This window comes from Pelmatolapia mariae, linkage group LG10_11 (assembly GCF_036321145.2).
Source record: "Pelmatolapia mariae isolate MD_Pm_ZW linkage group LG10_11, Pm_UMD_F_2, whole genome shotgun sequence".
NCBI lineage: Eukaryota > Metazoa > Chordata > Actinopteri > Cichliformes > Cichlidae > Pelmatolapia > Pelmatolapia mariae.
Window position 1 is genome coordinate 4756994 of NC_086236.1, and position 12934 is coordinate 4769927.

General features: G+C 39.2%; 1 protein-coding gene across 1 annotated transcript in view; it reads left to right on the forward strand.

The window, feature by feature from the left end:
• LOC134636166 (polypeptide N-acetylgalactosaminyltransferase 10-like) overlaps window positions 1-12934 on the forward strand; it is a 98278-nt gene that overhangs the window by 27314 nt on the left and 58030 nt on the right. The window contains exons 3-4 of the mRNA XM_063486019.1: window positions 7830-7968; window positions 12662-12828. Coding sequence (XP_063342089.1) covers window positions 7830-7968; window positions 12662-12828 — 306 coding nt within the window. The remainder of the gene's footprint in view (window positions 1-7829; window positions 7969-12661; window positions 12829-12934) is intronic.

Sequence of the window (12934 nt, forward strand, 5' to 3'; positions counted from 1 at the left end):
ACACGTACACTAAAGCTCTACATTTGTGCTGCTTTTCTCTTAATTCCCTCTAAGTGGATTTCTCACTCATTCTCAGAACCAGTACAAATCAATGCTCTAAGTGCTATTCTGAGTTCATTATTAAACACAGTTAATCTTGTACAACAAGGCCTCGAGTGGGAAACATAGGTTATCATCCCTTTTGAAATCTTTTTATAGAATTACATCGTAGTTATTATGGAAGAAAATCAGTTGTTTGAGACTTGTTTGAACTACCATGTGAAAGACACATAGAGAAATTAGAAACATGCTAAGTGAGTTCAGCTTTTTCAGGTACCCTTGTTTAAAGATTTAATGAGTCATTAATTTCCTCAATAGACAGTGATGCTCTTCAACAGCTTGAAGAAAACAGGATTGATAATAAAGACAAATGTAAGCTAAGATCCTAACGTCTCAGATGCATCTGGTTAACCTTCAAACATCTAGTCTACAAACTTAAAACTCACACATGCCATTGTTGATAGAGCAGGGCGATATGGCCAAAAATATTTATCACGATATATATTTGAAAATTTGCGATAAAGATATAACTGACGATGTAATTGATGCGAGACAAAATACAACTCCACAACTTTACTAGCGCAAAAAAACCCCATCCATTTATTTTCACTTAAACAAGAAGCTGTTTTTTATGTGCATTAAAGCTATATAAAAATTTAACAGTGCAAATGCAAATTCCTTGCTGAAAGTTTAACCAAAAGGCATTTCCAGTAGAAATGGGCTGACATATCCTGAGCATAACCATGTATAATATCCACTGAAGTTAAAAAGAGGTGCTTTGCAACATTAAACTGCAGTGTGCCAAATAAAAAAGTCAAATACGTATTTTTCGGATCATAAGGTGCACGGGATTATAAGGCACATTAAGCGAAACAAAGCAGTCAGATAAATCAAACTTTATTCAACTCATTCTTCTTGCTTCCTCCACTTCTGTACCATTGATTCATTAATGCTGTATTCTATCACAGCTGCTCTATTCCCATGTTGTTGTTCATCCTCCAGCTTCACTGTTTATGTTATGCTAACATAGCTGTGTCGCTAGCGATCACGTAGCACATCATTATAAACCAGCTAGCCCAACTTCAGTAACCCTACAAACGTCACTGCTGTTTAGTTTCCTGTCTTCATTTATGTTGGAAGTGATAGCAGAGTTGTACATTTGAATTTTTTCAGAAATCTCTCAGTCAGAACATGCTATATCATGCTTAGGTAACTAGCGAACTAACTTCTGCTAACTTCCTGCTAACTTCTAATTCCGTTAAATTTAATAAATTCTGTTTTCGTGGATGCCTGGATGTTAAACTTCATAGTTACACCTGGTAAAGCAGGAACACTGATCATTTTATTAAAGATGAAAGAATTTAGACAGTTTTTAACTCTCAGTGATGCTGCAGTGTTCGTTTGACTTTGGGACCTGAAGCGGACGGAGTTTAGGACCCAGATTACTCTCAGATTTACGAGCACCTTAGTCCGAGAAATAAGGCAATAACGACGGCCCGCTTGCATGTTCTACAAAAATAAAAAGTGCTTTGTGGTGTATCTGACGGACAAACACCAAACCAGTTCCACATCACTGAAGTTGCACCATTTTTACAAACCAATTCTGGTTCACCCGTTTCAACAATCGGCCATGTGCGTATGACAACAAAGGCACTGCACATGTGCGTTTTACCCATATTCTATCGCGATATTTTGTTTTCTTATCGTTGCCTAACATTGTACCGGTATTACTGTGAACGGTATAATATGGCCCAGCCCTAATTGTTGATAAGCCAAAGGTTCTAACGCTGAGGAAAATGTCTATACATTCTGAAGCTTTAATGAATAGAAAGTCCTCGCACTTTCATATTTTTAAGGAAAGAATGACATAAAGGTGCAATTTGATGTATAATATGGGCTTGAAAAGAAAACGTGGGAGTTAGATCAGTTAAGTTCGTCCCTCAGAAAAGCACAGCATCCCTATTATCAAGTGTGTGTGATTTATTCGAGCTGGTTGGCCTACAGACATACAGTGCTTCAACTTACATTTTGATCAAGAAAAGATTAATTATATCAGGGGTTTTTTCTTCAGTTTATGTAAAGTCAGGTATGAAATGAGAGGATGGCAGGCTAAGAAAGGTTTGCAGACATGCTTCTTCCCATCAGGGCTTTTCAGTCCCTCCTGGAGGATGCTTGAGATGCTCTCAGGCTAGATGAGATAAATAATCCCCTCGGTGAGTTCTGGGTCTACCTTAGATTTTCTCTCAGCTAGGTATCTCCAGAAAACCTTCACAGGAAGATGCTCAGGAGGCACCGTGATTAGATTAGATCTCAGTTGGTTCAGGCTGAACCATCTTTACTCTCTCTTGGTGTCTGAACTCTTCACACCATTTCTAAGGCTTAGCCCAGATGTCTTAAAGAGGAAATTTGGGATCCTGGATATCATTGTTTTGGCCACTAACCATAGCTCGTGACTACAGATGGTTTAAATGTAGATTTACAAAACAAAAGCTTTGCTTTTCAGCTCAACTCTCCTATAATCTTAATGATCACTACAGTGCCTGTGTCATTGCTGACACTGCATCTCATGCTCCACCGTCCCATGACTCTTGAACACGACCAAAAGATCATAAAGTCCTTGGATCTACTGTACCCTAAGAAGAGATCCAACAGATGATTTTCAAACATTTCATGCGCCTTGTTCGGACCAAAATTAAAACAGAGAATAATGCACTTCCAATTTTTTTTCCATCTCTTTCTTCTTTTTGCTTCTTCTCCTTAGCGCGGACCCATGATCAGCTGAGTGACTGTATTTGCTAACATAATGAAAATAATGAAAACGATAAATCTGATGCCAGAAAAACCACACAAAACAACCCCCCCCCCAAAAAAGAAAATATTAAAAAATGATTTGTTCCTGTGTGATTTGTATTTGCCTGAGGAAGGCTAGAAATCCCAATTTTAAAGATCTTTCTAATAACCGGGAAAAGTACAGAATTAGGTAGAAGAGAGTTTATCGCTGAAATGAGTCATTAAAGTGAGGAGTTATTTTCCACAGTTGTTACCTTCAGGAATATAGACAGATCATTTCTGCCTAATGGAACAAGGCAGTTGAGTTTAATTTGTTGCTCTTCTCTGACTATAGAGCCTCCATGCGCCTGTGTGTATATTTTTGTGGAGAGCATTGATAAGTGGCTAATGAAACAAGCAGCACAGTGTAATTTGATGCACTTTTGAAATGAGCTTAAGCTTCACAATGTTTGTGCATTGATAAAGATTACAGAATACGATTAGGCACACATGTATGTGTTCATGTCAAACATCTGAACTATGTGTTGAATGTATGTATTATATAGTTACTGTACAAACACTGACTTGGTGTGTCATACTCTAAACCAGGGGTGGCCAACCAGTCAGAGACCAAGAGCCACTTTTTTTTACTGTGTTACCGCAAAGAGCCACATCATACGCATACACATGAACATCACCCATCCTTTCCTCCCTCTCTCTCTCTCTCACACACACACACACACACACACACACACACACACACACACACACACACACACACACACACACACACACACAAATACACACATCTCTGCTCAGCCAGATTTATTGTAAATGTCACACACCAACATGATAATGACAGAAATGGACTCCTACAGTACTAAAACCACAGGCCAGTCATTTTCAACAATGGACATTGTATGCACTGTCTCACACACAAACTCTCAGTTCAACCAAGTCCACAAACAAAAATATAATAATCTACAATAGCATTTACTTTTACAATGCATGTTGTTTAGTGGGACTTCTGGCATTCCTTGCCTTGAACAATCCTCTTCAAATCTGGCTTGTATTCCGTTGTTGCCACTCGAAGCAATTCTTTCACATGAGTGTCAGTCAGAACAGATCGATGCTTTGATTTCACATGTTTTAGGGTAGAAAACACAGACTCGCAGACGTATGTTGACCCAAACATTGACAGTATCTTAAGCGCAGCCCATTTGACATTGGGGTATTTTTCCATTGGCACACTTTTCCAGAAATCAATGGTCCCTTCCCTTAAAGCAGGTTTCAGTTGGTCCTCCTCACAAAGATCGATCAGCTCCAACTCAGCCGCGGCTTCATCTGTGACTAGCGGGACTTTCAAACAGCCGGTCTCTGCATTAAATGGGTCGACGAGGAGCGTAATCTGTGGCCTTTTCAATTGTAGATCATGGAGCCGGGTCACAAAGCTTTCCTGCAAGTTTTCAATCAGCGTTGCATATCTGGCTCTTTGCTTACTCAGGGCGGCGCTGGCGACTTGCCCGCTGGCTTTTAGCAGAGTGGGAAAATGCGTTAAATCTCCCTTTTGAATATGTGTCTTGAACAGCTTCAGTTTGTTGACAAACGCAAACACACTTTGCACCAGGTCAGGCAGCATTTTTAACTTACCCTGCAGGGTCAGGTTCAGTCTGTCCAAGTGACACATCATGTTGACCAAAAAGGCCAGATCCATAATCCACTTGAGGTCCGAGAGCTCGGGATAGTCCTTGTCCTTCTCTTCCATAAACAGTTTCACGGCATCCAAAAGCTCAAAGAAGCGAGAGAGTACCTGGCCTTTTGACAGCCACCTCACAGTGCAGTGCAGCGGCAGGTCACCTGGAAGCCCTTGGTCCAGCTCAGCGATGAGATTCTTGAATTGCCTGTGGTTAAGCGCATGTGTGCGGATATAGTTGACGATTTCCATCACAGGCTTCATGACGTTATCTAAATTCAATGATTTAGACACGAGTTGCTCCATGTGGATGATGCAGTGGAAATTCCAAAAGTCAGGAATAGTTTGGTCAGCTTTGCACAGTCCCACAAGCCCGTTCACAGATCCCATCATGGCTGGTGCTCCATCCGTGGCTATTGCAGTTAATTTCGTTATGGGCAGATTTGCTTTTTCAAATGCAGCCATCATGGTTTCTTTCACATCTATCCCACGGATTCTGTCTTTTAATGGCACAATATCCAGGAGTTCTTCTTTGATCACACAATCGTTTGACACAGACCGTGCAAATATTGCCAACTGAGGCTTGTCTTGTATATCACAACTCTCATCCAATGCAACACTAAAATACTCACGTGCTTGAAGGTCAGAGTGCAACTGTGATTCAATAGCCGTGTTAATGTCCGATATTCTGTGTTCAACAGTGTGGCGGGACAGTTGGACGTCTGATACCATGCGTTTTAATTTGTCGTTTTCAGGAGACAAGATTTCAACGTCACTGAGGCTTTTTTTAACAAACTCCCCTTCATTGTATGGCTTTTTAGCCCGTGCAATGTTCCAAGCCAGCTGATAGGATGCGAGCGTTATGGTCTCTGAGCACTTCGTAAATTTTTGGAAAAACTGTATCTGCTTTTCTGCCTGACTTTTCAAAGTGGCCAACTCGTGCTTGCGAAGTTCAGTCCCTTTTGGAAATTCCTGGTCGATGTTAGCATGGAGTGAGCTGAAGTGGCGCTGAAGATTTGAAGCTTTGAAATGCGCTAATGATGTCTGGCATATAAGGCAGAATGGCTTGCCATTGCGTTCAACAAAAAAATATAAACTCTCCCACTCTGTTAAAAACGTCCTGTGTTCATCTTCATATTTTCTTTTTGCTGTGCATTTTGTCCCTGCCATTTTAAGGGCGAACTTGCTCCTACTGGGAACTTTGCGGTATTTTCATCTCACACACATGCGCATTTGATGAAAATACCGTATTGAACTCAAGCGAAGCGAACGCGCACATTTTAAAACAACAACACAAAAAACCCCCAAAACACAAGCACAAACTTTGATATGAACGTAAGAGCCGCATGAAACCAGGCAAAGAGCCGCATGCGGCTCGAGAGCCGCGGGTTGGCCACCCCTGCTCTAAACAATTAACTGATTAGCCGATATTGAAAGGTCATATTTTTTCCAGCTTGTTCCACCTTGTTAACACAACAGCCATGAACTAAATATATTCAAACTGAAGACTATACTGTGAGAACACACAAGGCGAAAATATGCATTTTTTTCCTCATACTTTGGAAATTCTTTAAATTATAAACAATGAAATATGAGGAGAGTGTACAAGTCTGGAAATGATTCAGCAAGTTAGAGTGGCATTTTTCCTTGCAGACCCAAGTTAATGCTGACCAAATGTCTGCTACGTGCTTCTTCACTCACTTCACTCAAGGTGCTAACATCATCAATACGAATAATTAGCCACTCATTATTTAGGAAAGGTGCAACAGAACAAATGGCATCCCCATTTCTACCATTTAATTGAATTTAAATGAATTTAAATTGAATTGAAGCAATCCAATCTCCTTGCTCTCCAAACAACTTTAGCTAAAACTATTTTTTCAAACTTGACGAGGAGTAGATGGAAAGCCTAATGCAATATGACTGTAGATACTGTTGGATCTCAGTGGATTTCTGCTGAATATGGTGCTTTCTGAGGCTGAATCTGTATTTTTTTTTTTTCCTGTTTGACTTTTGTGCCGATGTTCTCTTTCTTCTTTTGTTTACTTTGCAAACGTTATGCCTTGGGCATATAATATGGTGAATAATATATGGTAAACCTTATCACTGCTGTACAGATGACATTCAGTTATACTGTACATTTCTTTATGTTTGGATGGCAGATAATTTCTACAGTTTTATTTAGGTAGTTCTGCCACTTTAGTCCCCAACATGCAAGAAAGTCTTTTCTGCAGAAAGATACAAGTAGACACTGCAGAATATTTCTCATGTGTGTTTTTTTTTTTTTTTTTTGTAAATTATGCAGGATTGCTGAGCCTGGTTTCAGTATATTTCAGGCTAAGATGAATGCAATGATTATGCTTACCATTTATTTATTTTTTGATGACTGTAATTCTGAATTCACTTGTAGCAAATCATTTTAAAATGTAGCTGCTAGGTTCTTTGTGTGGGCTTTAGCTTTAGCACATTTTGCTGTCTTTTAAAACTGATTCCCATCAATTTTAAAAATTTAGTTCAAGTTTTAATACTTTGCAAAGTGTTAAAAACACTGTAATATCAGACATGAAGGTAAAAGCAATCTACTTTCTTTAATACACAAATATATACTTGTTCGTCCTAGTTGTCCAACAACCTAAATGATAACACTGACATAGACAGACATTATTGTTACAAGCTGGAAAATCGAGTGTTGAAAAAAAAAATTACAAGTGTATATATATTTTTTTGTTATTCAAATGATTTGAATAACCAAGAAACAGGGAAAAAACTCCTTTAAAGCCAAAGAAACATAACTCAGTTCTGGTTATCTATTAAGAATATCTTCCAGAGTTGCGTACCTATATTCATATATATATTAATAAATAGACCGTATAGATCTGAATCCTATAGTAATGTATATTCTTCAAATATAAACCTTGACAACTTAAATTTTGGAAGTGCTTAAATGACCATTTGAGACTAGCTTTAAAAGTAAGTCTGATCTTAGAGAACCATATATCAAAATGCTGAACTTGAAAGCAGAAATAAACAGGTTTACAGCCTAGTTAGATCTTAAAAAAGGTGATTTTGATTGTTAGAAAAAATCTCCCCTTTTTATGTCAACTGTGCATGACATTTTAAAAAATAACTTATCCTTTAAAATGAAAAGTTATGACTTGGACATGGACACTTCGAGTGACAGGTATGTGCTGAATTGGTTGCTAACTGTTTGAGAGGTTTCATGTTCGAGGTACCGAGTTGGACCTCTCTTCTGTGTTTGTGGTGTTTCCGTTTTTAATGTGTTTTTTTCTTCTCTTTATTTATTGACCTATACATGTGTGTTTGATAGGTAATGGTGAGCAGGGGAAGCCGTTCCCGCTGACAGAAAATGACCGAGTCGACCAAGCCTACAGGGAAAACGGCTTCAACATTTATGTCAGCGACCGAATCTCTCTCAACCGCTCTCTCCCTGACATCCGCCATGAAAAGTGAGTTGTGTGTCTGTGTGCACTTCAGGTAAATGGATGCACTCCAAAGCCAGAAATCTAATCTTCTGAGTTTTTATTGAATACTTTGGATTTCTGATGTAGTCATCCTCTCCATTCAAATGTTGTTTTTCCATGAATGTCCATTTCTTTTAGACTGGGTTCTGAAAATAAGAAAAAGCAAGCAATATTTTATTTTAGAATTGAAGGCTAAATTGTTCAGCGTTAAATCAGCATGTGTGCCCTCATTACTCACCTTGTGGGCCTCTTGTATCAAATCTACAATGAAACTTTTGAAAATGAAGAACAATTTTGAACGTAATATGGTTTTTCCTTCATTTTTATAATGCCTTCAAGTCCAAGAGGAGCCTGAAAATGATTATGTGTTACTGACATGCATGTCTACGATTAGATATGACAGATGCCAATTCATGGATTATTCGAACTGGTGTCTCACCAGAAGTGTTTATAAGAAGCCAACATTTTGACCTATTTAATAAAGCCCAAAGAATCAATTCATCTTCTCAGGAACAGCAGGTCACGGGGAGCATGTTTGGTTTAGTGTTTGTCAGGGATTACTTCTGGGGCTTTGGTACACCAAGAAAAAAGTGGAATTAAAAAAAGAGAGAGAAAGAAACAAGAACCTGTCCAGACTCCTGTGAACTGTGTGCTTCCTTCAAGCATAGACTGGCATTGTGAAAGACCTTTAATCACAGCTTTGCTTTTACCTGACGAGAACTCGCCACTGTCTCTTGACCCTTCCTCCTCCTTCATGTGGAAAGCAGCTTTGAAAGGAAGCTTTCAAAGCTGCTTTCCACAAGGACTGTTTCTTTCTTTTAGTGTTTGTAGAAGCCGTTCTTTCCTTGACCTGCCACATCTCTTGTGATGACCTGTGTTTGCCTGCTTATACTAAATGTGAATCTAACATCACAAAACATCCCCGCATAGTAAGCTAATTTCTTATGCAACTATGCACTTTATTTCCAAATCCAACTGGTGTGGATCTACATTCAAAGAGAGAATGAGTAAAGGTACACCTTACACAGGTACTTATTCTGTAGTCTGAGCGACCACATTTAGTCTGATACTATTCACACTTACTTTCATACCTATGAACACTCTCTTCCTATTTGAAATCACTATGTTTGAAGTGTGTTTAGATTTAGGAAGGTCATAAAAACTTCAGGTGTTTACATGACAGCTGCTGCAGTCATCTTGGTTTCGTGAGGCTGTAATTGAATTATTAGCATGGTAATATCTTAAATGAAGGAGTGTCGTTGATGACTGGTGTTGCTCCAACTGGCTGCCATCATTCATCACTCCTGTGTGACCAATCAGACAGACACACCTGTACCCAACCCCTCCACCTAGTCTGCCCTGTAGGCACCGTCTGCCTTTTAGTGATTGGGATGTTGTCACTGCCCCAGAGTCACCCAGTCCCAGACCTGAGACTGACACATTCGATTTCTGCACACTGAAAAGATTTAATTAAAGCACACACTTGCTCCATCCTCTTGGACAAGGTTTGTTAAGATTTGTCGGCCAGCTGCCTGTCGATCAGTCAGCCTGCCTGTCTCCCAGTGTTCTTATTTGAATGAATAACACGCAGGCTGATGTTCAACACAGACATTGATCGACTGACACAGTTCACTACACACTTACACTTTCTCTCTGTCAGAGCAGGAATATAACTGTCCTCTTATGATTAACACCTCTGCAGGGGCCCTGCCTCTTGCTGCGATGCTAATGCACAAGATGGTAGCTGCAGCCCATCGTCAGAGCACATGTTGCCAGCTGATAACTGCTCTAAGTTCAACTGTCCCTGATACAGGAGGAACGTGTCGGTGACATTCTTGACACGAGTAATTAAGTCTGTATTTAGCAGCATATCTGAAGGTCTTTGCTTTAGAAAATGTCACAAAGCTGTCATCCTAGCCCCAGTTTATTCTCTTTGATCACATGACTACCTTGGAACACATGACAACCATGTAAACATACATGATGAGAACAAATTTGTAATCTTTTTTATGCAACTCTCAATTAAGGATTAGATCATTTGCTTTAACTATAAAGCTTCAAAAACAATTGATTTTAAATGATGGTTGCACTTTTAAAACATATCATGAAAATAAATGTGAAAAAATGAATATAACACTACAATCTATCTGATGTAAAGTCCACAATACCTCCTGAAGACCAACGGCAGACCAAAATTTCTATGTTTGTAAATTTGAGCAGATGAAAGAAACTCTTATTGGATGGATGAAGTTTAACAGTGGAGACATGAAATTTACTTTGAAGTTTCTCTGTCAAAAAAAAGAAGAAGAACACAAAATAAACATGTGAATCATTTTCAGTATAGTCAGATTCGCTCAGCCAGTCACTTTTGTGAGGCTCCGGCTTCATCACAATCAATTAGATGTAACTAACTTAAAGAGTTCCTGTCACAGTGCCTAACTATTGTACTTGCACAGTCACTGCTTGGTATGTTAAAGGAAGGTTTCTAGTTCTTAATGCTTCTGTTTTATTGACTAAACAAGGCTGGTAAAAATAACTGACAGGCAGTGGAAGACAGCCTTGTTTTTCCCTATTCATACTGTGTGTTCCACACGATATGACATTAGGTCTTTTGTTTCCCTTTTCTTTCAAAGACTAAAACCTGTTAAACTCAGCAGTTAAAGTATTCCAAAGGAGAAAAAAAATCCCAATTAAGATTAGTTTTATAACAATATAGACTGATGTCTCATTTTTCTGTTAAATGTAAAAGAATTTAGACACTTTTATTTCACTTCAATCTTTGATTAAATAGTGCTGAAAGTTCTACAGTGTTTTTGATAAGGCCAAAGCCTATTAACATCCTGTTAGTGATCATGATCATGACCATAACAACTAATTTGTCTTTGAACGCATGAGAAGGACTTGTTTGATAGTTCTCACTGATTGATTAATACTTCTAACAATGAGAAAGCATAAGGAACTCAGTGAAGATCTAAGAAGGAGAATTGTGAATTTACACGAGGTTGGAAGGTCTTTTCGAGACATTTTTAAACAACTGCTGATTCCAAGCTCATCAGTTCAAACAACTGCTGAGTATAGGTTACAGGTTATGTAGATGTGTCACTATGAGTCTGGGAAGACTTCCAGAACTCAGTGAACTGTCACCCTGGGATAAAAGAAAATTCGTTAGGATGTTCAGGAACAACCCAGGAACCACCAAAGCTCAAGCCTACGCTAAGTTAGAAGCTGCTGAAACACTAGGGTCACTACCCACAATGAAGCAAGTTTTAGACCACCATGGACTGAGAGAGTGCAGACCAAGAAAGAAGCCCCTGCTTCAGAATGTTCAATTTCAGTTTTATTTGTACTTCATCAAATCACAACAACAGTTGCCTCAAGGCGCTTTATATTATAAGGTTGACCCTACAATAATACATACACAGAAAAACCCAACAATCATATAACCACCTATGAGCAAGCACTTTGGCGACAGTGAGAAGGAAAAACTCCCTTTTAACAGGAAAGGCGAGAGAAAGAAGACATACAGTAAAATCAACACCTTCAAGCTTGACTGAAATGTCCAGCTTCCCACATTGACAAGCCAAATGCCTTCTGAAGAAAAGTTTCACAGTCATGAGACATGCCATGAGATGAGATAAAGATTAAGTTATTTAGCCCCAGTGAGAAGATATGTTTGGAGGAGTAAATGTGAGTCTTTCAATCCTAAGAGCACTGTAACAGCTGTCAAGCATGGTGGTTATAGCATGATGCTAAGGGGCTCATTTTAGTTGCCAGTAGTGCTGGTACATTGCATAAATGGAATAATAAAGGACTACCTTCAAATTCTTGCAGGCTAGCATTACACTTCTAGAATGGTCTTCTCAAAGCTCCAACCTCAAATTTAAATAATCTCTACCAATTCTGAAAAGAAGAGTGGCCAAATATTCAGACAGAATTATGCCAGCTTGTTGATGGCTAGCAAAAATGTCTGGTTTTGGACAAAACTTGCCTCCTTACTAAGGGACATTCAACCATAAAAGAGGTCTTGGATGTTGTTCCTGGGATCTGCTGGAGCCACTCGTCTAGCTCGTCTATCAAGTGCTTTGATACCACTGGGACCACTGTTACCTTCGCCCTCCACATCTTCTCGAGCTCTTCTCTGAGCCCTTGGTACTTTTCCAGCTTTTCGTGTTCCTTCTTCCTGATGTTGCTGTCATTCGGTATTGCTACGTCTATCACTGTGGTTGTCTTCGTCTTCTTGTCCACCACTACTATGTCCGGAGTGTATTGGAAAGCAGTCCTTGAAATTGTTTTCTGTTGTTCTTTGTTTTCTTTTTACTCAGAGGTGAACAAATGCAATTGTCTCTGTAATAGCAGATGATAGAAAGGGAATTGAATTGAGCTTTCAGAGAAAATTGCACCTGTATTTCAGTGAAATGAGTAGAGCTGCCATCTGCTCACCATGCCCATACACATTCATTTGAGTGCTGATATATATACATGTTCTTTGTGACCTGAAATGTACTGAAGAGACAAGTGTGCAAGAAAAAGAAAAAAACCAGAATGATTCCAGGCAGTATGCGGGATATGAATAAGATGCTATTGTCCTTTCTTGAATACGCTGTGTTTATATATCTATTTGCAAATGTGCTCCATCTATTTCTATTTTGTCTGTGTATTTGTACGTGTGTGTGTCTAGCTGTAGACAGAAGCTGTATGCAGAAAAGCTTCCCAACACCAGTATCATCATCCCTTTCCACAATGAGGGCTGGTCATCTCTGCTAAGGACTGTTCACAGTGTGCTCAACCGCTCTCCTCCACAGCTCATCACAGAGGTCATACTGGTGGATGACTTCAGTGACAAAGGTACAGTGAGAGCTTCTCTAAACTCTGAAAGGTTACAAAGAACACTAAACTGTAAAAGCCAGATATACTGTGCTGTGGGAAGGGATTTGCCCTCTTTCTGACTTGG